Raw genomic sequence first — 27661 nt, forward strand, 5'->3', positions numbered from 1 at the left:
ACTCGTCTGTGTGATGTGGGCTGTCTCTTACAAATAATTCCTCACACCAATAGTCTTAATGCATAGTCTTAATAAAGCTTACTGTATGAGAAAGAAACTTGGAGATGCTGCCGGATTGTCTGCTTGTGGGAAGCCAATTTGATTCACTGAGAACTCCTGTCCCAAAAAAACACTTTTAAACTAAATTAGAGGTCCTGTTGCATCTCCGCTTGAAAGAGGAAGTTGAGCTGGAAGAAAGATCTGGACAGAAACCTGTTGTAATACACCTTCAAAGTGTATGGGCTGGGCCCTGCACTGGCCAGGGGAAAAGCTCTGTTGGAGGCTGGGCTTGACTCCATGCTGGGAGGAGCTGGCACGGTGTTGGCAGGGGCATTGTTGGGTGGCTGAGGCTGGCCCCACGCTGGCTGGGGAAGGGGCTGGGGCCGACACAATAAAGGGGGAGGGGGAACATTGAAGAACCTTGCTCAGACAGACAGATGGGCACAGCAAAAATTATACTTATGATTCGACAGCACTGAACCACGTTGACCAGTGTGCATGTCTACCAGTTACCTTTACTGGATCAGAATTTCACAGTTGCTGAGGGATACAACATCATACAGTGACAGCAGGAAAAAGGCCCAGCCAATCAGAACATGGCTTTGGACAGTCAGTATCTCCAACACAGACACTAGTGTTGACTGGCACACACACTCCTGGGGAGAAAATATACAGCATTGAGTGTCTATATCAGGCTCTTTAGACGATGGGTTCAAATTTGTGATGCTTGGGATCAGAGATTTATGCAGCTAAGGGAGGAAGAAACAAGAGCAGTTGAACATATATAGATCCAGCTGTAGTAGCACCACAATGGGGGACAGGGGCAAACAGCTGGCGGAAGATTTGTCAAGAACAAAGCGATGCCAAACCAACCTAATTTCCTTCTTTGAGAAGACTACTGGCCTAGTGGACAGGGGGAAGCTATGGAGATGATATATGTGGACTTTAGCGAAGCTTATAACACAGTACCACACCTTATAGACTAGCAGATATTTTGGAGCATAAGCTTTTGTGGGCAAAGACCTGCTTCACCAAGTGCATGAGTGGGGGTGTGGTTTCAGAGGGGTATTTAAAGAGTGGGGTCCCAATAAGAGGGAGGACCAGACCTGACAAGATCTATTAGTCTATAAGGTGCCACAAGACTTCTTGTTGTCCTTGAACCTACAGAATAACACGGCTACCTCTCTGATACAGTATAGAATCATAGAACAATAGAGCTGGAAGAGACCTAAAAAAGCCATCGAGTGCAGCCCCCTGCTCTAAGCAGGACGAAACCCATCAGATCAGCCCCACCAGGGTTTTGTTGAGGCGAGACTTAAACACCTCCAGGGATGGAGACTCCACTACTTCCCTAGGTAGACCATTCCAATGCTTCACCACCCTCCTAGTGAAAAAGTTTTTCCTAATGTTCAACCTGGACCTTTGCAACCACAACTTGAGACCATTGTTCTGTGTTCTGCCACCCATGTCCACTGTGAACAGCCTCTCTCCAGCCTCTTTGCAATCTCCCTTCAGTAAGCTGAAGGCTGTTATCAAGTCCCCGCCTCAGTCTTCTCTTCTGCAGACGAAACAGTCACAATTCCTTCAACCTTTCTTCATAGGTCATATGCTCCAGCCCCCTAATTATTTTGGTCACCCTCTGCTGGACCCTCTCCAGTGTATCCACATCCTTCCTATAAATGGGGGCCCAGAACTGGACACAGTACTCCAGACCCGGCCTCACCAAAGCCGAATAAAGAGGAATAATCACTTCTCTGGATCTACTGGCAACGCTCCTCTTGATGCAACCTAATATGCCATTAGCTTTCTTGGCTACAATGGCACACTGTTGACTCATGTCCAGCTTCTCGTCCACTACAACTCCCAGATCCTTTTCTGCAAAACTACTACCAAGCCAGTCGGACCCCAGGCTGTAACAATGCTTGGGATTCTTCCAGCCCAAGTGCAGGACTCTGCACTTGCCCTTATTGAACCTCATCAGATTTCTTGCAACCCAGTCTTCCAATTTGTCTAAGTCAGCCTAGACCCTGTCCCTACCCTCCAGCATATCTACCTCTCCCCCTAGCTTAGTGTCACCCGCAAACTTGGTGAGGGTGCAATCCAACCCCTCATCCAGGTCATTGATAAATATGTTGAACACAACAGGACCCAGAACCGAGCCTTGGGGCACTCCACTAGAAACCGACCGCCATCCCGACATCGAGCCGTTGATCGCTACCCGCTGGGCCCGACCTTCTAGCCAGCTTTCTATCCATCTTACCGTCCATTTATCCAATCCACATTCCTTTAACTTGCCGACAAGACTATTGTGGGAGACCGTATCAAAAGCTTTGCTAAAGTCAAGATAAATCACATCCATTGATTTTCCCCTATCCACAGAGCCAGTTATCTCATCGTAGAAACTAATCAGATTGGTGAGGCATGACTTGCCCTTCATGAATCCATGCTGACTATTCCTGATCACTCTCCCCTCCACCAAGTGCCTCAAAATGACTTCCTTGAGGAGCCTCTCCATGATTTTTCCAGGGACTGATGTAAGACTGACCGGCCTATAGTTCCCTGGATCATCCTTCTTCCTTTTTTTAAAGATGGGCACTGCATTTGCCTTTTTCCAATCATCCAGGATCTCTCCCGATCTCCATGACTTTTCAAAGATAACGGCCAAGGGCTCGTCAACAACATACGTCTACTCCCTCAGAACCCTAGGATGAATTAAGTCTGGGCCCATCAATTTATGTACATTTAGCTTCTTTAGATAGCTCCTAACCTGTTTGTTCCCCACCAAAGGCTGTCCACCTTCATCCCACAATGCATCACTTATCGCATTAGTCCGGGAGCTGTCTTTGTCCGTGAAAACAGAGATGAAGAAAGCATTAAGTACTTCAGCTTTCCCTACATCATCTGTCACTGGGTTACCTCCCCCATCCAGTAGGGGCCCGGAGCCCTCTCTGATCACCTTCTTCTTGGTAACATGCCTGTGGAAACTTTTCTTGTTATCCTTCACATTCCTTGCGAGTCGCAATTCCAGTTGTGCTTTCGCCTTCCTGACAACTGCCCTGCACTCTTGAGCAGTACGTTTATACCCTCCCTAGACATCTGTCCAAGTTGCCACTTTTTGTAAGCTCCCTTTTTGTGTCTAAGTTTTCCAAGGATTTCCCCATTAAGTCAGTCTGGTCTCCTACCATATTTACTTCTCTTGCTGCGCATCGGGACAGTTTCTTTCTGCACCTTCAGTAGGGCTTCCTTCTGCCAATACCATATGACATTCTCATAAGCAAACAAGGAAAATGTAGTTTAGATTAAATTACAATAAGGTGAATGCACAACTGCTTTTAAAAATCCTATTCATAGAGCATCAGTCAGTGTGTTACTGATAACAGGGAGAGTACATTTAGTAGGGGTCCATAGGAGTCTGCCCTGGGTCTGGTATTAGTCAATATTTTTTGTTAATGGCCTAGACAATGAACTGGAGACTATGTTTATAAAATCTGTAGATGTCTCCAAGACAGGAGGGATTGCAAGCACTTTGAAGGACAGGATTACAATTCAAACCAAGCGTGACATATTGGAGAACCGGTCTGTATTCAATAAAAATAGGTGCAAAATTCTTCCCTAGGAAAAATCACAAGCCCAACTACAAACACTGTAAGTTACGGACTTGGCAGTAGTACTGCTGTGACGGATGAGGACTAATTGAGGGGGGGTCACAAATTGAATTTGAGTCTACAGTGCAATGATCTAGGAAAATGGAAAAATAATATTCTTGGGTGGAGTATGAGGAGTGAATCTGTATGTCAGGAAATAGCTGGAGAGATGTGGTTTGCACTGGAGTAACATGAGGCCTCATCTGGAATACTGTGTCCAGTTCTGGGAGGCACACTTTAGGAAAATTGTGGACAAATTGCAGAGAATCCAGAGGGGAGCAAAAAAGTGATAGAAGGTTTAGAAAAACTGATGTTGGAGGAAACATTAATAAAACCCACCTGGGCATAGTTAGTTTACAGGGGGCCCTCATAAGTCTTCAAACAGGCTAAGGGCTGTTGTAAAGAGGATGGTGATTGATTGTTCTCCATATCCACTGATGGTAGGACTAGAAGTCATGGGCTTAATCTGCATCAAGGGAGATTTAAGTTAGGTCTGAGGAAAACCTTTTACCTATAAAGACAGTTAAGCACTGGAATAGGCTTCCAAGGAGGTTGCGAAGTGTATGTCACTAATGCTTGATAAGAACCAGTTAGACAAACACCTATCAGGGATGCCCTAGGTATTCTTAATCCTGCCTTGTCTGGAGGAATGAACTAAATGACCTCTTCAGGTCCTTCACAGCCCTACATTTCTATGACTCCGGGCTTGTCAACATTGCCTTTCAGCAGGGAGGTTGATTGCAACCAGAGAAGGTGATGTCAGGGAGAACAATGTTGCAGCGCCTAAAGAAGCTGGTGCCAGAAATACCAAGCAGCACTTTTATTGCCCCAAAACGAAATGGTGGTGTTATCTGGTGTATTGCTTCACAGCTGGGCTCCCTCAGCAGTGCCTGAGGCGAGCCCTACCATCTGCCAACTCCTTCCTTCCCCACCTTCTTCCCCACCAATCTGACTTCCTCTTTCCTGCTTCAAAAGGTGGGAGGAAATGCAAGTCCAAAGCCATGTGAGGTGGACAGAAAGGGAAGCCTGAGCCCTCATTTTCCTTGATTTTGCCCCCTGCCTCCTCAGCGATCATCTGAGCCCTCCAACTGCCTACCAGCCACATGGACCCATGAACTCCATGATGGCCAGGTGTCAGTCAGCAGGCAGGAGCTGAGAGGGAAGACAAGAGAGTCCACCCACCTGCCTTAAGCCTTTGCCCTTGATGGCTGGCAGAAGCAAATGAAGCTTGCTACAAATCTGCTGCACTGACAACTATCCACCGAGGAAAAATGTGAACCAAAGAAGTCTGATAGCTCTAATATGGATTATGAAAATTGATTTTGAAAAATTATTATAACCTGGGTGGATGCTGTACTGAACTCTTAAGCAAGTGCATTTTGGAAAAAATCCAGTTATTTTTCTTTTCTTTTTTTCCCCTTCCCAAACATGGTGCGGTTCTTTCCCTCTGCCTGAAAATGACACATTTCAAACATTGAAGCCTACATTCCACTTCTAAAATAGATACTTTCACCCATGAACGCATTTGTGTGTAATTACCCATTTTGTGTGACCCACATTGCGCACGTGCAGATACCTCTTTGCACGTCCTTATACATATTTTGCAGCTGTCTGTATTTTGTAACTATGTCATGTCATTTATTTCTTTATACTTGAAGGCAAACTTAATCTAAACAGTGTGTTTTCTTTTTTTTGACTGAAAATTTCCCACTGTTGCTGTTGTATTAGTGCAGTTCACTGTTGGTGAAGTGGGAATTGGTCACTGACTGTTTCACTACAGGTTGAACCTCTCTAATCCAGCACCCTCAGGACCCAACCAGTGCCAGATGAGAGAATTTGCTGGACCACAGGAAATCATATTGTCTAATAGCATTATCAACACTTTCACTGCTCACTAGGCTCTTAGAAGACATGTAGGGGTAAATTATAGCTAAATAGCCGCATAATTCACTGAGAGTCAGGACTGGTGGCTGGAAACAAACTTTATGGAATGGCCACACCCATGATAAGCGGTCATCTAGCTAACTGAAATCAAGCCAGATGACAGTTTGCCAGATGAGAAAGTTCCGGATTAGAGAGGTGCAACCTGTACTAAGTCTTTGACTCCAACTCAGAGCTCCTTGAAATGATGTTTTGGTGAAACTTCTGTCAGCCTCTCTAAACTAGAACTTTCACAGATGCACCTGCATACACCTGCAGTTGAGATGGGAGATTTCCTGAAAATCTTCTGTGTAGACATGGCCTTAATATTTTGCATTTACAATCTCTGAGCTCTTGCAAACACAATTACTCTGTAACATATCTGGCTCAGTTGCTTTCATCCATCTGTGAAAATAATTTTGTAAATGCAATATTGTATTTAAATGCACTTTCAATCCTGTTATGTACTAATTAGTTGACCTAGTTACACATCTTAAATCTGGACTCGTTTTCCAGTCAGACCAATAAGAACTCCAGTGATCACGTATCGCAAAGAGTCACTCTAATCTTCCCATCACACCACTCCCAGTTGGTCTTTCTGCACTGTAATTTACTGGCTTTACAAGTGCTGCTTTTTATAAATTGGTGGTAGTGTCACCTATGGAACAGAGCACTGTACTGGGACGTCTTTGCTACTGGCCTGCGAGGTTGAAATGGGGCACATCACGTTGCCGCTCTGTGCCTCAGTTTCCCCACCTGTGCAGTAGGGATAACTGGCATGTTAACTGTCAAGTATCAGAGAGGGAGCCGAGTTAGTCTGTATCTTCGAGAACAACAAGAAGTCCTGTGGCACCTCATAGGCTAACATATTTTGGAGCATCAGCTTTCCTGGGCAAAGACCCGCTTCGTCTGATGCATGTCAACCGAACTGCCACAGCTGCTGGATCTGCCGTATCCTCCTTCACTGACAAGCGCTGGGACAAATCACAGCACCGAACCATGCACCGCCTGCACCACCAGCTCAGGACTGCACGGCGCAGTACCCAGGCTGCAACACGCATGTGTAAATTTCACCCACCCGGGCTGACCACTGCGCATGTACAGATCTCCCATCCGGGCGGAAGACACTGCGCATGCTCTTATCTCCCCTCTTCCTCCCTCCCCGCCTTTGTGAAGAGCCGCGCTCGCCTCACCAGCCTCCAGGTTCACGCGCAGGCCACCCCCGACCGGCACGCGGGCTTAGCGATTGGCACTCGCCCCGCCCCGTTTCTGTGCGCAGGCGCAGTTGGAGGAGCGGCTCTCGGCCAGTGCGCAGACTCCAAGGCCATTTCCTGGATCGCTTGTCAGTGCCGGGCCCCGCCGGCCCCTCTCTCTCCTGCCGCCCGGAGCGGAGTCGCGTTGACTGACCAGAGTCCGCGAGTCCCGCTCTGCTGCCTCCTCCCCCACCCCCTAAGGTAAGTGCTGGGGCGGCTTATGAACCCCGGGCGCTTCATCCCCCGCTTCCGGGGGGGCGGGGGCGCGGCCCTCAGCGGGCACCTGGAGCCCGCCTCCTTCCCTCAGTGGGTGGGAGCCCCTCCCCCATTCTACATGCGGCGTGGGGGGGTTAGTGCGGGTTCGTCTGTTCCGAACAGCGGGTGAGGCGGGGCAGGGAGGGGAATGAGAGCAGCCCGCTGGGGGCAGGGCAGGGCACTGACCTATTCCCACTTCCCTACCTAGGGCCGCTCCTTCTCCCTCCCCTGGGCGTGTGGGGCGAGCCCTGTTGCCTCCTCCCCACACATTGGGGCGAGGGGGTGGGGATGTCTGTGCACCTGTGCCCAGGGCTGTGAGCTCCTAGCGCTGGTCCCTCTCGTCTCTCCATCCATCTGTGGAATAAACTTTCTCGTGTGCTGAGGTGTGTGCAGGTGAGCGCCACCCGTGGAAACACACACTGCCAGCTGGGTGGCAGCTGAATCTTTCCTGGGCGGCCTCCCCAAGCGCCCAGCTTACAGGAAACATCGGCCCCTAGTGCTCTATTGTCAGCCCTCCCCAGTGTCTAAAAGGGCAAGCCCTGTGTGCCTGTTGTAGTGAAAGCATGGGCCCCCGGTGCCGCCTGCCCAGAACAGCTGCTCTGGTTGTAACTTGTACCCTGGGTTAGTGGGGAGTTAGCCCCGTGAATGATCAGCTTGGAGGGGATGACAGTGAACAGTGGGCAGGTTTCTTCCAGATTTGTCATCTGAAGGGAGATTGGTGGGGGTTAAAGAAAAAAAAAATCTATTTAGCACTATTCTGAGGTAGTAGTTCTATTCCTGTATTTGTTGGGGTTAGCCCTTCCATTTGTGTTGGTAGGGAATTACAGCAGCCTAAAACCCTGCTCTCATCCATTCCTCTGTGCTGCCCCCCTCCCCCCATGACCCCAAGGAAGCTGGTGCTGTATCAAAAAGGTAAAATTCCTATCTTGATACCAGAAAACCAAGGATTAGTACTCTGCAGTTGTAAATTAATTAGATTTTAGGCCAAGTGCCCAGATAACAAGGTTAACTGTGATAACATATTTCCTGTGGGTGGTGCTCAGGTTAGTCTGACAGGCATTGTTGAAGGTACTGGTGGTTGAGAACGGCACTAAATATCGATCAGTAATGTCAAAGTGCAAACTTCACTAACGATGGATCAGTAGCGTCTTTGTCCTCTAATGTGCAGTGTGGTGATTGGGAAGAGTGTAACTAAAGATTGTATTACATTTTTTACTCTCTTAAAAATGAACGTTAGGAAGAGGATATTGCAATTATCAAATGTATAGGTGAGAAGTAGTCTTTTTTTTAAAGAGTATCTGTCCCCTCCATTGCTCTCCAGTGGTAAGTTGGTCCTGCGAAACAGATACTGTCATTTAATACAGGTGATGGGAGATCCGTTGTCTGTCTTATGAATGTAATTTTTTTGTACTATACTGGATTTGGGATAATCTTTCTCAGATAAACTAGAGCTGTTTTCATGTATGAGCATCTATTTTTGATACCAACCTGCTGTTTAGTCTGAAGTTTAGCAGTAAAATCTAGGGACTAGATGTTATAAAGACAGACATGTCCCCCAGCATGTGGGTCTTGTGTGGAAAAGCACTAAGACTGTATTAGAATCAGTGTTTTGAAGTAGCTGTACTCCTTGTTTTTGGAAACTTCCCTACATTTTATGTCTGAAAAGTAGAAAGGGCTGAGCAGTTGGTGGTGGAACAGCTTTTCAGTTTTTTCTGTACATGGAAATTTACTGCTTCTCTGTGTTGGCATGCTCTAAAACAAGAAGATGATAAAATTTGCAGCCATTTTGCTTAGGTTAACAAATGGAATCTCATGTCATGGCTGTTCAAATTGGGAGGTAACTCAGATTCCTTTTGATTAAGGAGAAGGTGATGACTTAGCCTTGTGGTAGAATTGCATTAGGTCTCTCCAATAATAGTTTACTTTGATTTACTAGACTATGGGAGTTAAAAGAACCAGCTATGCAGATCAGTTGCCAGTAAAATTATGACTTTGTCATTAGTTAAAAGTTTAAACGTTGTTTTTCTCATAATGCACTTTTTCTTAAAGTACACTGTATATAAATATAGACACATAAACATGGGTACAGGGCTTAAGTTTAGAGACAGTCTTCAAAAATATTTGTGCTGTTGTAATGCTATACTGTTTCTAAACTCCTATAATTCCATTTGCTACACTGAGTAAGGTGTTGCTCATCTTCCATTCATTTTTTCAGTTTCTGTTGTGTTCTATTCATATCCTGTTTACATCTGAATTCCTACCTTGCCTTGCAGTCTCCACCCTCTGCTAACATGGCCATACTTGGATATGTTGTAATTTCAGACTATAATGGGTGTGAGTGTTTTAGAATGACATCATTGTGTATTTTTTTTCTTTTACATGCATATAAGAAAAAAGCTTTTTCCAGAACTATCATAAAGAATTCTTGGATGTGAAATTTACTGAGAATGTAAGTGGGGATTGACAAATACAAATTATATGTACTGAGGTGTATGTGTTTTGGTGACTATGGGTGCTGTTCATCTTCTGAAGCATTATCTTCCACAAGTTCATGATGCAGCATCTTTACACTTTTGACAGTTGCACACATGGAATGTCAAATCTCAATTGTATTGTGTTATGCAACTGTGTGGTTACTCACTAATACAACTTCATGTGGAGAAGTCAATGACATTTGTTTTAATGCAGTTGCAAATTATGGAATATTAAGCTTTTTCTAATAAATCATATATTTACAGACAGACTATTTTATGCTGTTGATTTAGTGTTCAGTTTTCTTGAAAAAAATCTGTAATCCAAAATTTTAGGACTAATTAATTAAAATTTCTTTTTGGAATTCATAAAGTGAATAATTCTAGCACATAGCAAATGTTAGTAGGCTGTAATTAAGTTTGAAGTGGAGTGCATGTGAGCATTAATGTTAAAATGACACATTCCAGGAATTTTTTGAGTTCAATCATTTTGTCTTAATACTGCCATTGAGTCTTAATATTGCAGGGGACTTGGGTTAGCCACAGAAATATCCACATAAATACAGAAATCCTTTTTAAAAAAATTCTAGATCTAGTAGAATTATTTACGTTTGTTGGACTTTTAATAAGTAAGGGAAAGCCCATCTTGCTCTTATCTGTGAGGATGAACTAAGAAAAGATAATTTGCAGTTGGCCTTATTAAGAATCAGAAGTCAAAATCAGTCTGTACACCAGGGTGCATCAGTGCTTTATAAAACTAATGAATCAGCAAAAGTAACCCTTGGAAGCACCTACACTCTTGTTGAAATAGTTATGATATTGTGCAAATAAACTGCCCCTTGTTTAAGACTATAGTTTTGTATAATTATTTAAAGTATTGATTTTCAACTATTTCTTTCAGCTTTTTCTTTGCTTAGAACACTAAGAGTATCCTTTATTCAGAATGTCCCTACATCAGTTTTTACTAGAACCAATCACCTGCCATGCCTGGAACAGAGATCGTACTCGTAAGTCCTGTATAAATAATCTTCCCGTTTGATTGGTATTTTGTACATGCTACATAGCCACATACTTTATAGAAAAGAGATCTTGAACTTTGTAAAGGAGAAAACAATTTAGTACAGCAAAACAACCATTACAAGACAATATCAATACCTTAGTGCTCCTTCCTGAGCACTCCCTTAAAATGTACAAAACATGTTGTAATACCAATTGTCATCCACTCTCCTGGTAAGGAATGTTGATGTGTACAGGGCTGACAGTAACTTAATATTTCTTACAAGTACTGACCTATTGCAACCCAGGTCCAGTTTTCCTGAAGTTTTTTTCCATCCATATGTGGTTTAAATTTTGTTATGGGCACTGAGACATGCAGATGTGCACTGCCAGTAGAAACACATGTTACCCACTGTGGGTGCCTATGGATGCTCTGCTAATCAGCTAGGCGGCACCTGAATTTCTCCAGGGCGGTCACCCAAGTGCTTATCTTACAGGAAACACTGCCAGGGCCTTTGCCAGCTCTTTAAATAGCTCCTTACAAGCTCTTGCTACAGCTCAGCCACCTTTTGCCAGACTTGTGCAGCACCCACTTACTTTCACCTCTGGATGTACGAGAACTATTTAACTGAGATGCTTGCAAACAAAAACTTGATTTATGCAGACTTTATAATTTGCAACACGGCTTAATTGTTATCCTTGCTCTTGGCCCTTTTTTCAGTGCCCCAGATCCTGCCTTTTTCATTCTCTAGCTTCTCCCCATCCATTTTGAATTATAGCCTTCAGAGTCTGCTTTCTTTAGAGAGTGCTGAATACTGAAAGTTCTTTAGAGCTTTTCCAGATAAGAAATGCCCTAGAGTACATTCTGGATTTCAGGACTAATTCTCTTTAACCCAAATTCTGCATTCCTAATGAAATTGTCTCTACCTGTTACACATTTTGAAACTGAAAAATTGTCTTGGTTTGGAAAGAGATGCCGTTCTAAAGCTTTTGTTATTAACAGAATGTCATATATTAATTCCCTTTGCCAGAAATTGCTATTAGCCCTAATAACCATGAAGTTCACATCTATAAGAAGAGTGGGAACCAGTGGGTAAAAGCTCATGAGCTAAAGGAACACAATGGACATATTACAGGCAAGTGACTATACAGTGTGTGATAATTTAGTAAGAGAGAGTGATTCAACCTGCTTTTGAGAAATAATCTGAGAAACAGAATAAGAAATCTGTATACAATGAGTAGATGATCCAGTCTTTTTATGGGTTGTCTGTCTCTCTCTGTGGAGAGCTTTGCAGCACTTTTCTGGACCACATAAAGCAAACACTCATTTAGTAGTTACCACACTAAAATTCAAGCTATAAACAGTAGTAGTAACCTATTCCTGTGTCTTAAAAATAAATTTAAGAGTTAGCAAGTATATCTTTTCAAATAAGCCAGTTTTTTAGCTGCTAGTTTTTGTAAGCAAGCTTCAGCAAGTATATATGACTCTCTGATATATTGGGATCTGTCTTTTCATGTCAATGATGTATTTTCTGGGGATGAAGCAACCACTATATATTTAAGAAAATTGAAACTGGCTGATCTCTTCCTTTCATCCTCTTGGATATGCTTATAATACAAAGTGTGTCTTTGTGGAAAGAGCTGTGGGTTGCCTGCATAAACTGTGGTGATGGAGTAGGTCCTAGGGACTTTTATCTTCCTTTTCACATTTACCTTGTAAAACAAAGGGCCTTTAGTGAACTGTTTTGTATTATATTCTGGGAAATCTAGTGCTCATTTTAACAGCAAGATCTTGGTTTTTGTTCCATAATAGAAATTCTGCAATATCTGAGTTTAGTTAAAAATTCAGGATGATTATAAAATTAATATAACAATACAATATTTTAAAAATATTAAATACATTTTTATTTTATGCTGTCTTTGCATTTACACTTAGTATTGTCTCATACTTCAGTGCTGAACTGAAGTTTCCAGTGAGGAAAATTAGATGATGTGGGTTTTGGTGGCTGTATGCCAGGAAATTGAGCATTTTGGCATCCTGGGAGATGAAGATTTAAAAGTGAGCATTATAAACCTCTACATCTTTAGGTTTCAGAGTTAACACTCATTGGATATAAATGATACCGTTCATCTCAGTAATTGTTCTAGGCGATCTGCACATTCAGGAAAATATACGACTTTATTGGTTTTATTCATTTTTTACATTAACACTTCTTTGCAGCCATAATGGTTAGAAAGCTTAGACACTGCTGCAGCATTCTGAGGTAAATTGTAGTTGTGCAGATTCTTGGAATTCACAGGTCCCTGGTTTTAGCACAGGAACGTAGTTAATTTGCAGGATACAAAATTAAAATATAGAAATGCTAATTGCCAAAATGAGAAGCTAGTTAAAATGAATATTTGCCCTGTCCACCAGTATATTGTGTTATTAGCCCATTAATAGACAGAAGCGTCTGCTGGTTTGACAGGGTTTGTGGGAACTTTGCCAAATTTCCATGTTCCTTGTTGGCAGGGGTACGGCAGCTTGCACTCTTCCTGCTGATCTTACCCTTTAACATGATTAAATGTACAAAAGGCTCATCATCCTTAAAGGTGTTGCTCAGCATTTTAGTTGTACCTCTTGCCACTAACAAGAGGTCATATGAACACCCAAATGTCACCCAATTAGGTGATATAACATAAGTCAGTGTTGTATATCACTGCCACTTGAGAATGCCAGGTGCTGTGCAGCCTTTAAAGTTTACAAACTCCTAGAAACCTGGAGTTTTTGACCATTAAGAAATCTGTTTTTTATATTAGACCAGAATTTGAGAGTAAACCTTGGATCTAAAAATATTAGGCACTTTTCTACTTGCGTTCTATTTTTGTACCTATCATGCTGTTTTTTTCAATCAGCCTGCTCAAGGATATTTTTAAAGTTCTGGAACAGTGCTATTAAGAAAAGTCTAAATATATTTTTGTGGCAGGGGGAAACTAATGATTGCAGACTGCCTCAAAAGGAAAGATGCTGAGGAAAAAGATCAGAAATGACTTTTCTCTGAATATTTCCAGTTGAAAACATCCATCATTGCATAGGAAGAAAGGAAAGCTGTGTCAAGCTTGTCAAAAGGATGTTTTATACCATTTTTTTCTTGACATTTATTTGCTTCTTTGCATTGATATTGGCTTATTTTTAGCTGATGGCACAACTTAAGTAGGCATGACACAGACATAAGCGTTGTGTTCTTACATAAAAACTGATAGCTTTGTTCTTTCTGACTTTTCTGTTTAAAAAAAAAAAAAAAAAAAAATTAGACCATGGCCATGGGACTTGGAAACAGCAAAGAAGACAGCTGTACCAGAGGTTTTGATAAAGTTTTGGAAGTACTGCTTCGTAGATATCGAAGTTGTAGTCAGAGCTGAGATCCAGAAGAGGGCCATTGCCATTCTACTACAAGTGGTCATGCTTTTTAAAGCAGTCTTCCTTCACACACTATCTTCCAATAAAATCTATCAGTAAGAGGGAATTGGAGAGGGAAAGTCAGGAGCTGTAAAGGTTTACAGTGGTGACGGAACAACGAATAGTGGCTGGACCTCCTTGGTATCTGTCTTTGTGACAGAGCGTAGTAAGTGATGTCCATTCTGGGTTGCTGTACAGTAAACAGGGACTCACAAGGGGGGAAAAATTACACATTAACAGAAGGTCTAAATTGCAGGTATTGATTGGGCTCCCAAGAGTGACCGCATTGTAACTTGTGGTGCGGACCGTAATGCCTACGTCTGGAGTCAGAAAGATGGAGTATGGAAGCCAACTCTAGTGATTCTGAGAATTAATCGTGCAGCCACCTTTGTGAAATGGTCTCCTTTGGAGAATAAATTTGCCGTAGGAAGTGGAGCTCGACTCATATCAGTGTGCTACTTTGAGTCTGAAAATGACTGGTGAGCAGCTTAATAATTTCCATTAAGGCAATTCCAAGTGGGAATACATTGTCTTGTTTCTGTATTCCATAGTGTATTTTAAAATGGAGTTAATGCACCATAAGTGTTCTATAATTGCTGAGTTTCTTGTGGTTTTGAGTGTCTTGAGCTGTAAAGGTACATGTCATGCATGTGATTTAGTCATGCAGGTCTCATTAATATTCATAATTTGATAGCTAAATCCTTGGATGGTGACCTGGAAATGTATTTGCAACAATTAAATTAGAACCTCAGAGTTACAAACACCTCTGGAACGGAGGATTGTAATTTTGAAATGCTTATAACTGAACAAAACGTTATGGTGGTTCTTTCAAAAGTTTACAGTGGAGTTTTGTAATAATACAGCTTTGAAACGAGCACAAACAGTTACTTACCTTAACTTTTCTCTTTCTCTCTTTTAGTAGTTTACATTAATACATTGTTGTACTGGATTTGTTTTTTGTCTCTGCAGCTGACTTCTTACTTCTGATTCCGAAAGAACTAGTTAGTTTTCAATTGTGTAGCTTATTTCGAGTAGATTTGTAAGTAGGCTATTTTGGCATGTGGTTAAAGCACTATTTTAAGGCATCCCTGTACTCCTCCTGCAATGATGTGTACTGGGATGCTGGAATAATGGGCCTGTTACCTTGAAAATCATTTGGAAATGAGTACATTTCTTAGACCCAGGCACCTATTTCAGGATGTAGACATAACCTTACTGAATAGGTTTTTGGATGTAATGGGTTACCTGTCCTTGACCTACAAACCATCTCAATACTAATTTACCAAGATTCTGAAGTTGTTTGGGTAAATTGTTGTATAGAGCTTCAGAAATAGAACCCCGTATCATATGCAAGTAACACAAAATTATGATAGTACTGCTCAGGTTTGGTCCCACCATCGCTTCATCATCATGGAGTGTAGGGAAGGTGTAGTGGCTAACTGGAGTGAGTGCTCATTCCATGTGGCCCGTGTGATGAGCCTCTATGAAGGGTGAGTGAAGGGCAGGCTCTGTATGCATGCGCGCATGCATGGCTGGGCCCAATCCCCTTGCATAGATAAAATAACATGATATTTGGGGAAAAGACAAACTAAAAATTAAGAATTTCACTGGTTTCTGCTCAGATACAATCCTGAAACAACCATTCCAAAAAAAATCCGTTCTCGTTAGTGTGTAAAGAAACAAGTGGTCTACCAGATGCTTGGAAATGGAGGTATTGGCCATACTTGAGCCAGACAGCATTTAGCAGTATATAACCTTTAGCATTTCTGTATCTTTTACATGATCTATGAGACACATGATACTTTATTAGCATTTATACTGTGTCAAAAAACACAGCTTTTTTTTTAGCAGACTAGAAGATGTTGCATTTGAGAGATTTACAAACGTTAAGTGAATGGTACCTCGTCCTTATTTACATAATCCTACATGTTTAGAGAATCTTTTTTTCTCAGTTACAGACTAAGAATTTACACCCAAATTACAATATCTAGCTGGAAAAAGCTTTGTTTTGCTGTGGCTGTTAGGTGCAGATTAAATGCTGCATTTAAATGACCTGTAATTTGTAACCTTCTAAGTAACCTGGGGCCGAGGGGTAAAAGGCATTCAGAATGGTTGACACAGAAAATAACACTGTTTATATTATGATTCCTCAATGTTCTTTTTTTCTTGGGATATTCAAAAGGGGGAAACTACTACATCAGAATCAAGTCAGTGAGCTCAAGATGAGAGTAGTGGCCAAATTGGTATATTATATTGTTTTTGAAAATTGATTTTAAAAGGGTACAGGGTGCAAATATGTGCCTGCTCAAAATAGTAGTTTTTGGTGTAATTGTTGATGCCTGGCTGATAAGAGCTCAAAGCCGCTTGAGATTCATGAATTATATTTGAGGTGTTGCAATCATTGGTAGTTTCTGAAATGAATTTACAAAATCTTGACTAGATGAAGTAAGTTAGAGGAAAGGAGCAGACTGACTCAAAAGGGGAATAATGAGTGAAACTCTTCTCAAAAAAGTTTGACTATTCAGTGCCTCAGAATCCCATGTGGGGCTAATTTAAAAAGTAAAGACAATACTTGTAACTAATATTGCACATACCCCAACATGCAATATTTATAATATATGTACTATTACTGTGGGGTGATAGAGGGCTGGAGTTCCATGATGTCCAGAATCACTTCTGGCTAGTATTTAGGGGCATACCATGTGTGCTTCAATCTACTCTACCTTTACACATGTCAGTTTTGTAGCCAATTTGGAATGTTCCTAGTCACTTGCACTGAGCTTTGGTGTTTTGGCATACCTGACGAAGTGGGTCTTTGTTCATGAAATCCGATGCTCCAATATATCTGTTAGTCTATAAGGTGCCGCAAGATTTCTCATTGTTTTTGCAGATACAGACTAACACGGCTACCCCCGATGCTTTGGAGTTGTATACTGTATGATATTTGGCACTTTAATGTTCAGCAAATGGTTCCCAATAAATAACTTTTCCTGTTGCTTTAGGTGGGTGAGTAAACACATTAAAAAGCCTATTCGCTCCACTGTTCTAAGTCTGGACTGGCACCCCAATAATGTCTTGCTGGCTGCAGGATCCTGTGACTTCAAATGCAGGTGAGGTAAATAAAGCATTTGCAGATCAATTTGGGTTACTGATTTAAATCAGTCAGCAGTAAGTATGTGTAAATCTTATGTACCTTGTCAAACTAGCAGCCCACCACATACTAATCTATGTAGGACAATAGAAATAGAGCCTTGAAAGACTGTGTAATCTGTGCGACTACATATGTACACAGAGCTTTGGATTTTTAGCACATATCCCCCAAGAACCCAGTGTTACTTTCATAAAGTAGTGTTTACTTACTAATACTGCTTCAGCTGTGCAGGTACCTGAGCGTTGGCTCCATGCCGCTCCTTGTCTGAAATCAAAGTTTGCCCAGCACCAGCTTTTATCTGAAATAGACCTTTGGCCATAGTTAGCATGGGGTTGGAAGTCTTGGCAGTTGCTCGGTGCGGATAGATCTACACCTGCATAGCATCCAATTAAAGCCGTGGGGTGCAATGCACAGGTTCATCCATGTAGATCAGCTTGCGAGATTTGGGCCCAGATGAGTAATTTTGTGCATGGTGATTTCAGTGTGTTCCTCTTTTTAAAATTTTTAACCTTTTTACTTTGCATAATAGTAAGAATTTGCCTTCTGCTTAAAATAAACATAGAATTTTGCTTTATGCTACAGGGATGTTATTCAGCTTAAAAAGAATGTTTGCATACTTAAGACAGCCACTAGAATAAATGCTAGGGTCAAATACTATGTTCCCTACCCTAAATGAAGTGTAAATCTGAAGTCTGGAATTTGGTTGTTTGAGATCCTCATGGTACTTTTCACATAAGAAGAGGTGTTCTGACTACATTCTAGCTTGTTTAAATTGGGCAGGTTATACATCTTCATTTCCCTGACCTAAACAGTTGTAGAGTGTTTTTTCACCCCTCCAGAACGGAGAGCATTTGAATTGTGTATGTAGAAAGTTCTGCATATACTTAGGCTGGGTCTACACTTGCCCCCAGTTTTGAAGGGGGCATGTTAATCAGGGTGACAGGAGATTACTAGTGAAGTACTGTGGTGAATAGGCAGCACTTCATTAAGCTAATTCTCCCCCATGGCAACTTCAGGGTGTCGAACTTCGAAGCGTCTTCATGCATGTAGCCGTGGGCACTTTGAAGTTGCTGTGGGGGGGGGGGGGGGCGGGGGGAGAATTAGCCTAATGAAGTGCTGCATATTCACCGTAGCACTTCGTTAGTAATCTCCCATCACCCTGATTAACATGCCCCCTTTGAAGTTGGGGTCAAGTGTAGACAAGCCCTGAAGGGCTGTGTGAGATGAAGTGTTCTATTTAAATGTAAGGGTTTGTTTTTTTTTTTTTAATAACTTTTTGTCCTGGTGTTTTTTCTAACATCTGTTTATGTAGAGAGGATCTCATGACATTTTTCTTTTTACCCTTCGTGAGAAGCTGGAATTGATTACCTTATAATACTTTTTTTATGTCCAATGATCCCTTGTTGAAGGATCTCAGAATATGGGTACGAAAAGATTTATACAACATAGGTTGAATCAATTGCCCAGAATTTCCTTAGAACAGAACAAAGATTAAAGGAATATTAATATTCTTGCCTCATGCACTTCCTGCTGACAAACTTGCTCTGTCCTGTATTTTGTTCCTCCAGAAATGGTCCGTGCTGATATATGGGTCTTTTTATTACCATATTTAGGAGGCATTTATTAAAGTTTGCAGTGAAGGATGGACCATTTAATACTCTGATCAGAGAGAGGAAGAGGTCTTTGTGTAGGTGCATCAGAAGATGCATGCACATCAATTCACACTGGTCTCTTAGTTGTATTGCGCCCCCCACCAATAACCTTTTGCTGAATGTTAAGAGGACTGCCTTTCTCTGCTGAAGGGTGCATACAGCTCTCTGGAATTCTATTTCTAAGCAAGTGTTCTGTTATATGCTAAAAGTAATAAAGACAACTGGTCTTGTAGCATGTCTGCACCATAGGTGGTTCTCAAAGAACTTTATGTAATGGGCAAAATCAGTAGTAGCTAGCAGTATACATCATTTCAACCAAGCAGGAGACACACTGATAAACACCTCGGGTGAGAGGAGCTGCTGCTTGATAGTTCTCAAATAGTATTTAAAATGACTGGCCTTGATAAGCTTATAGGGTCGCTTCCTTTATATTCTGAGAGAGAGAAAGTTAGCTATGAGCACCATGTAGAGGAGTTTTTATATTGTAGCTGGGGCAGTGTCACTGGAAATAAAGGCCATATACCAGTGCTCTTTGACTGTGGGGCCTTTCAAACAAGAGATGGTTTTATTTCTAAAATTTAATGGTTTCAGGGAAGGAAAAAAACCCAGCAAATGAAAGGCTTTCTTCAATCACCGGTCACCTTCCAGTCCTCTTGCTGCTTGGGACTGATTTTATTCTTGCCTTGTGTCAAAGACTGCTGCTCCTATGCTTCTAACATATGATGTCCTATTTCCATATATTAACGAAGCTCTCCTTCTAAATTCTCGTAAAGGGCTCTTTAATTTAAACCTACCAACAGCACACAGTCCTTCCACTAGCTTCTATTTTAAGCTGGCAAGGCTGATTGGACTCATGTTTACAATTTGGCATTCTCTTGTAACCATATTAACATAGCTGAAAATAAGGTCTTTTTTCTTCTCTTCTGCATTTGTCAGCTTGTGTTTTCTTCGAATGTAGTTTAAATAACATGCCACACACATGCAGTGTTTTAAAAATGTTACTATAAGATCACTTTTAAAATTCCTCTTTATTTTTGACCTTGGGCATGACCATTTAACGCTGCTATTCTGTTGTTCAAATATTTCATTATTTGTAATCTGGTATGATTCAAATGCAAGAACAGTTTAAGTGGTTTGTCCCTCTTGCTCAGTGAATTAACTGCTGCTATTAATCTTAAGTTTTTGACATCATGATAACTTCTGTCATAGCCATTATGCCATATTGCGCCACCCCTGAATCACACAAAAGGAATCCAATTATAGGGGGAGACTTATTTATTTAACAGATTTTGATAAATAGCAGTGTTGGGGAACGAAATGCAGAGAAATAGTGACAGTATAGTATGTTCTGATGCACTCTTCCCACAGTTAGCCAGAATGTGTCCATCTCTTTTTCCAACACTCGGTATAGAGAATGAGTATCTTTGTGAGGATTGTGTTAGCTGACTGTTACATATCGCATGTCTCAGTTTCTCTCCTAGCTTTGTGGTTGTTTTTAAGGGTTGTTAGTGCTATGACAGGAAAAACAAAATCCTTAATGCAGTAGAGAATGTAAGTGCAACATTCATTTCCACATCCAGCTTCTGGCAAAAAGCCAAAAGATAGGGGGTTGAATTTGCAAGAAGAATCCTGTGTACATTTTATGAATAATGCTGTTGATGTTTTCCTACAGTGCACAGAAGTCGGCTGTCAACAGAATCTCAAAAGAATGGTGCCTTAGCACAGCATCATTAATGTAGTTTCTCTCCTGGTGATTCTAATGTGAGTTTTTTACAAAGTTGGTGTCTAGCTTTCTGTCCATTATGATTTTGGTGTCTTTTTATTTGCAGAGTGTTTTCTGCTTACATTAAGGAAGTGGATGAAAAGCCAGCCAGCACACCATGGGGCTCAAAGATGCCTTTTGGGCAGCTGATGTCAGAGTTTGGTGGCGCTGGAAGTGGAGGATGGGTGCATAGTGTCAGTTTTTCTGCCAGTGGTAACCGCCTAGCCTGGGTCAGCCATGACAGTACTGTGTCAGTTGCTGATGCATCAAAAAATATGATGTAAGTATTTTTTTTTTTCTGTTGTCTTTGTATTTATTGATTTTGTGATGTTTGTAGGGGAAGGGCAAGTGTGGCACATGGGATGTTGTGTTTGCAACAAGGAAGAGCAAAGCTGGTATTTTCAGAAGTAGTGTTCCCAGCTCTCGTTTCTGCTGTGGATACAAGTAGTCTATCTGAAGTTTCAAAGACTTGAGTCTCTGAGGGCTATTCAGGAATTTTGGATAAATAAGGACAGATCTGGTGTAAATTAATGGTTTTGGAAAGAATTTTTTTTTTTTGTAACTGTTGTTCTGCTATTAGGAAACTATATTCTCCTGTGGAGGCAGGAGACTTTTGAGAGCATGTCCAGGTTTTTACACATCTGGTCCTTGATTTGATAGTGTTAACTAAGGATCAAAGAATAAGCAGTTTAGTCCACAAAAATCTCAATTCCATATTGTCCTCTTTACTATATTACTTTTTGCAAGGTTTTTAATTCTGTCCTCCAACCATGGTGGAAATATTTCACTACCCACTCCTATATTATGCCCCATCCCCTTCCCCTGACTTAAACATCATATACGTGTACAGCCTCTGTTCTCTTAAGAACGGGGGAGAGGTGACATTGCTCGAGGTATGTGGATAAAGGAGAGGGCCATTTGAGGACAGCTGTGTTTGTCTGTGAGACAGACAGATGTGATAATTGCAGTGTGTATAACTAGCTAGAGAAGGGGTTAAATAATACAGATCTACGGCCATCTTTGAAATCCTATCCTGTTACCTTTTCTTGGTATTGTAATAGTAACTTGACTGTTGAGATCAATTAGTATTGATATAAACACTCAACTGTTGTCTCGTAAAAGGATGCTGCTGACAAGTGCTTTAAGTACTAGAGTTTTATGTTCTTTTTTTAACTTTAAAGAGACCTAACTTGTGTTACCAAGCAGAAAAGGCCCAGGCTGGTAAATATCAGCATTGCTGGAATGTGTAATCTCTTCTTAAATGTGTGTTATTGCTTGTGTACAAATTGCTTTATAAGGTCAACATAAAGCCAGGATTGGTTTTCTGGTTAATATTGGCTCCCTCTGCTGCCTGAACAGCAGCATAGTATAAAATATTGTAGGATTTTTATGAACATTGGCTATCGTCTCCTTAATTTCTTGGAGGCGTGGCATGGGAATTAAAATAAAAAGTAGATTTCACATTGCATTTGCACTAAGCTACAGTTACTTTCCAAGACACAATCTACTTGGGTCACTTGAAAGTAGCATATTATAGTGATGGGGCTATATAAGCTTTTGTACTAGCAGCTCTGTCTGAGAATGGGTCCTTTTGTCATATTCTGTTGAAACAAAAGCTGAGAGGTTTCAGTGAGGCCCTTCTTTTAACAATTGTTCTTGTGTTTTAGGGTTTCACAGCTGAAAACAGAGTTCCTCCCGTTCCTGAGTGTGTCGTTTGTCTCTGAGAACAGCGTGGTGGCAGCTGTAAGTGTCCCTTCTTTCTCCTTGTAGAATGTTATGCTTCAGTAAGAGGCTAACATGTGGATTATGAAGCTAGTCAATAGTAAAATACCTCTTCAGAAGCACCAGCATGAACTGTTCTTCAGCAGAGTGAGGTATAAAAACCAAAGGTGCTTAATGATGTCATTGCAGGGCCATGATTGCTGCCCCATGCTCTTTAACTGTGATGACCGTGGCTCGCTGACCTTCGTTTCCAAACTAGACATTCCAAAGCAGAGCATCCAGCGCAATATTTCTGCCATGGAACGCTTCCGCAACATGGACAAGAGAGCCACTACAGAGGATCGTAACACTACTTTGGAGACGCTGCATCAAAACAGCATCACGTGAGTGCCTTGGTGTTCAGGGCATGTGGAAGAGAGCTCTCCTTGTCACCTAATGTTGTTGTGCAGGGCATATCTGAGACCCTTCAGTCTTGGAGTTGGCTTCCCAGAAAACTTCTCCTTCCACTGACAGTTGCTTATTCCTGTTGTTTCATAGAAAAGTAGGAATGCCCCACCCTAGGCCAGGGCCATCCCTCTGTCCCAGGCCTGCTGCTGTTCCACCCCCTTCCACACCCATTGCACTTTTTCCCTGAAGCCCTCTTCTCCAAGAGATGTGACCCAAGGGATTACTGGGAGGCCTGGCATGGGGCAGCAGGAGGGTTTGCGCATTCATTGCAGTGGCAGAAGCTGCAAGAAGCAGAGCAGGCTGCTGGGTCGCTTTGCTTCCTGCAGCTCCTGATGCCATGGTGAGTGCGTAGGGGGTTCCCCAGGAAATCCCTCAGGCCCTGCAGGCTAACATCAGTATGGGAGACCATCCCAGCCATACGACAGTTGGAGTGTCCACTGCAGGGCCTGGGGCAACTGCCCTGAACCATCTTATGGATGGTATGGCTCTGCCCCAGGCACCTGGCTAACTTAGCAATTCTGTGCATTGGTGTTGGCTTTTGAAAAGGGAGACATGGAATTCCAGTTGACCCCTTTGGCAGTTGTCTGATGCCCAGAACAAGGAGATTTAATTGCTCCAGCTTGCTCTGAAACCTGATAAGAGCCTCATTAATATGGATAGTAAAGTCACCTTGAATATGTTCCGTAGCTCAGACCTGAGCAGACACTGTGTAACTAGGACTTGATACTATAAGTAGGACTAGGGACACTTATCAAAGCCACTAAATCCAATGAGCAGAATTCATGGTTTTTAAAAAAAACAAAAAACTCCTAATTCTCCTCCCACCCTCACGTTTAAAATTTTATTTCAGTACTTGTTGCTCTCCTGGAACAGGTGAATAAATGTTCATCATATGAGATGTACCAGGGAAAACACACAGGCAGAACTCTACCTGCACAAAATACACAAACTTCTAAAGAAAAGTTTGTGTTGGTTTAAATTCTAAGCTTTTTATAATAGTGCTTGGTAGATGATCTTCCCTGTCTGCTTTGGAGACTGCCTCCCAGGTTCTTACCTTGGCTCATTCTTATGCCTTGCAGATGCATGAGCTGGGGTTGTGCTTTGAAATCTTCCCTGGGTAGTGCAGCTAAGGAAAGATGAAGGTGTTTCAAGCAAGTCCTTCACATGTGATACTTGCCACTTGAGATAAAACAAAGCATGTTGAGAATCGGGCAGAAGTTACATGTTACAATCACATCACTCTCTCCCTTTTGGGAGCGCAGGGATTGAAAGTTCTGTAGTTCTTACACAGCCAGTAATAGCTAGTGCTTTAAAGTCTACTTAATCATGTCTCTATGACTTGTGGCTCTCTGATAGTCTCTCAAGCTGTCGCTCTGTTTTCAGCCAAGTGTCTATTTATGAAATAGACAAGCGAGATTGTCGCAAGTTCTGCACCACTGGCATTGACGGAGCAATGACCATCTGGGATTTCAAGGTATGAATTTACTACGTTTGAACCTCTTTAATCCAGCAATCTTGGGAAATAAATCATACTGGATTTTGGAATTTTCCAGGCCATGAGTTCTCCTTAATGAGAAGGGTATGCAAAGTCTATTGCTAAAGCTTTTGTGTGTACAAGCCATTATAGAGTAGTGCATTTTTATAGTGTCATAAGAAACTGTTATTGGGGTGGGGAGACAAGCTCTGTGGAGGAAGAAGGATACAGGAGAACATTGGGAGTATACAGGGTCTGTAAAGCATGGGGATTGGGCACATACCTGGTGCCCCTCTCCTGGGATTACGTGTGGCTCACCATGCCCTGCTGCTCCCAGAGTCCTGGGTGCTGCAATTCACAACCAATGGGAGCAGCAAGGGAAAAGCCTCCAAACAAATGCTTTGCTGTGCTCCCATTCCCCCAGCTAGTGGAAGGTGAGGGAAGGAGCAGCATGCAGAGCCACTTCTTCCTCCGGTCAGGTAGAGCCGCCAGGCTAGATTTTGCCTGTGGTTTGCCTGGATCCAGCCTGCGAGGCTTGTGATGATGGGCAAACCCTTCCCCGTCTCCTCCCTACCCCGGTGCAGCAGGGAGCCTGTGCTGGTGTTCCAACCATGCAGGGGTCTGAACCATGAGTGTTCCCAGACCACAGACATCTGGATTAAGGAGGTTCAAGTGTACTTTGCTAACGAGTAAGGCTATGATTATGTCATGGAAGTTTTGGAATCAGGTAGTTCCAGGGACCTCATGGACATTTTTTTGCTTCAGCCCCTGGGCTACGAGGCTGGAGCTGTCAACCAGGGGGCATTAGAACACTCTGCTATATGCTTCCCCCTCCCACCCACAGCACCCAGTCATCCTGCAGGGAGGTCCCAGCCACAGATGGTAGCCCCTAAAGCTCCCAGCCACTGCAGGTAGTGGGGAACCCAGGGTTCCGAGTAGCAGCTAAGGATCCCACAGCTCCTAGCCTGCAACTCCCAGCTGCCAAAATAAAAATAGCCATGATAAAATCTTGTTGTGAGCTGTCATGATTTGTTAATCTCTGGACATCCGAACTGGGATTCAGCTCTAAAGTAAATCATATTAGCACTAGAGAATCTAGGCTCTGGATCTTTAGGACTGTTGATGATTTCTTGAGAGAGGACAAATTTGACTCAGCATAATCACAGATGTATTTGCTTAGCAGATGGTACTAATCCAGACTAATTTTTAATGGGCTCACTCGGGTCCTTGTTGGTATCCTGTTAATCCTCTTCTTCCTACCTTTTATATAGCCACAACTGTGCTAGCTAAGGAGACCAGAATGCTAAGTGGAGCAAGAAAAGGTATTCTGGCCCAGGTCTACAAAGGTACTTAGGCATCTAATTTCCATTGAAAACAGTGGAAGTTAGGAGCCTAAATACTTTGCATATCTAGGACACTGTTTTCCTCTTTCTCCAGCCCCTTCAAGCTGAGCCTTACAGTCTGGGCAGCACCCACACACTCCAGAGACTTCCTTGATTCCTCCCCACCAAAAATAGCAAAAAAGCATCTGACCTGAGGCCCAAAACGCACAGGAGCTCAAGCTAAAAGCCTAAATGGTTTAAATGACTCTAGGCTGACTTTTATTTGATTCAGCTTGATGTCATTTAACATATAGGAGGTCACTCACCCTGGAAACTAGGATTTAGGATTTAAATTTCCAGCACAAGACCTCACAGACTGCTGCTTGGCACTCTTATGGCAGAGCACCCTACTTGGTGCTAAAGTAATAGCCATCATTGGGATATATCTAGAATCTAGACCTCCATCTTTGTGAGAGCCTTTTTTTTTCCATTTGCAAGCCTATGGGTGCCCTGTATTCTCTGTGCAAAGTATCTCTCACGGTGTCCTACATGCCAGATAGCATGTGTTGCTCCAGATTGGCCAGCAGGTGTCTCTCCCGAGCCACTGGCTCTCCTGTGGAGCCCTGGAATACAACAAAACGTCAGGAATGGAGGTTGTTCACAACTGAACAAAACAGTTGTTAGTTTTTGAAAGAATGACCAGGAACATGGACTTAATGCAGCATTGAAAATTCACAATGCAGAAGTGTGCCCTTACTTTTTTTTTTAGTCATTTATGTGTAACACATGACTGCACCATGTTTGCTTTTTTTGGTCTCTGTAGCTGCTTGATTGCTACTGCTGGGTTCCAAATGGGTAGTATGGTTGACTGGTCGGTTCGTTATGGTGGTGGGCATGACTCCTGAGCTTCCACTGTACAAAATGCTTGTCAGAGAGCTGTGTGTTGAGTTATAATCTGTTAGCATATGCTAGCCCCAGGCAGTATGGGGACCATGTTAGGGAAATGGACCTGGCTTGTGTTTCATCTGTTTTGTTCTATCACTTAGTTTTGCTGTAGGGGTTCACTGTGCTAACAATCAGTACCGTGGCAGTTACTGATAAACACGTTTTCTCCCAAGACCCTAGAGTCCTCTATCCAAGGTCTACGAATCATGTAAAGATGGATCTCCGTTATCGAGCATGACAGGCTGCTTGACAGCACGCAGCTCCAGCATCTGCACAGACCTGAAAAGGGATGCGTAAGCTGGGTCCTTTGGAAGCACTGAGAAGATATGGCTTGGCAGATTTTCTTTTAAATACGTATTTGGTAAAATGTGTTGGTTTCAAAATCAGCTGTGATTGTCGTCTTCATTTTGATTTGGTTGTTTCATTCCATTCTTTACCAAAGCTGCTCCGTTAGTAGCATCTTGCAGGAGGTTATGGATCACTAACTTAAAAGGGGAATTTTATGTAAATGGTCTGCTAGAAATAAAAGATACAGAATGTGTTTGTAGTTTGGTTCCTTGGTAATGATCTAGTCCATGGGAAAGGGAAAAAAAAGTTGTCCTCCTGTATTAAGGGGAGGAAGTTCATCTTCTCCGCTAAAAGCTCTTTCCAGCCAGACTTCTGAAGGCAGAGCCTTGTCATGGAAAGCTGTACTTTTAGATGAGGGAGACCTGGCTCAATGATTATTTCCAGTGTGATTAGACCTGTCTGCCTTAAAGGTTAACGAAGACTAATAGTAGCAAATTAAAATGGAAAGTCCTCTCATTGTCAGCTCAGACTTGGTTTGCTAACTGCAAATTAAATGACTGGGATTATCTGTAATGCTTTGAGGCTTGCATGGAGCATCACTTCAAGTAGCTTAAAGTATCTGTGATATGGGATGGAGACCAACCTCCTGGAATTGAAGCATAATTAATGCTGAGCTGGAGCCTAATAGGACAAGTAAGACAATGGCCTGAACACAGTATATAAAATTCTATTTTATTATAGTCCCTGGAGTCATACAGCTTGCTTCGTAGCAAAAAGAGTACAGACCAGCTTCTCCAAAGACTTCAAAAGTAATGCTGGATTGGTCATAATTGCTGGAGTTCATTTCTGAGTCCCTGATAATTCATAGAAGCAGTTATGAA

At 42.3% G+C, this 27661-nt stretch overlaps 1 protein-coding gene across 3 annotated transcripts; it reads left to right on the forward strand.

Moving 5' to 3' along the window:
• Positions 1-6794: 6794 nt before the first annotated feature.
• ARPC1A (actin related protein 2/3 complex subunit 1A) lies at positions 6795-27033 on the forward strand. 3 transcript variants are annotated; one of them, XM_075010618.1, is made up of 11 exons: positions 6796-7057; positions 9502-9560; positions 10484-10589; positions 11610-11714; positions 14274-14496; positions 17020-17127; positions 20650-20862; positions 22250-22325; positions 22494-22687; positions 24135-24225; positions 26666-27033. In XM_075010618.1, the coding sequence occupies exons 3-11, from the start codon at positions 10526-10528 to the stop codon at positions 26702-26704; spliced, it is 1113 nt and encodes a 370-aa protein (XP_074866719.1). In that variant the 5' UTR covers positions 6796-7057; positions 9502-9560; positions 10484-10525; the 3' UTR covers positions 26705-27033. The 3 variants fall into 3 exon arrangements, with proteins under 3 accessions (XP_074866721.1, XP_074866719.1, XP_074866720.1); XM_075010620.1 differs by lacking the exon at positions 9502-9560 and having other exon boundaries at positions 6795-7057; positions 10500-10589; XM_075010619.1 differs by lacking the exon at positions 9502-9560.
• Positions 27034-27661: the final 628 nt, after the last annotated feature.

The sequence above is a fragment of the Carettochelys insculpta genome, chromosome 16 (genome assembly GCF_033958435.1).
Source record: "Carettochelys insculpta isolate YL-2023 chromosome 16, ASM3395843v1, whole genome shotgun sequence".
Lineage (NCBI taxonomy): Eukaryota > Metazoa > Chordata > Testudines > Carettochelyidae > Carettochelys > Carettochelys insculpta.

What these genes read in the sequence shown, in the direction of transcription:
- ARPC1A (XM_075010620.1), top strand. Translation starts at nt 10,526, where the DNA reads ATGTCCCTACATCAGTTTTTACTAGAACCAATCACCTGCCATGCCTGG. An exon ending in ACACAATGGACATATTACAG is followed by an intron (nt 11,715 to 14,273) that starts GCAAGTGACTAT and finishes TCTAAATTGCAG; the next exon opens with GTATTGATTGGGCTCCCAAG. An exon ending in CTGCATCAAAACAGCATCAC is followed by an intron (nt 22,688 to 24,134) that starts GTGAGTGCCTTG and finishes CTCTGTTTTCAG; the next exon opens with CCAAGTGTCTATTTATGAAA.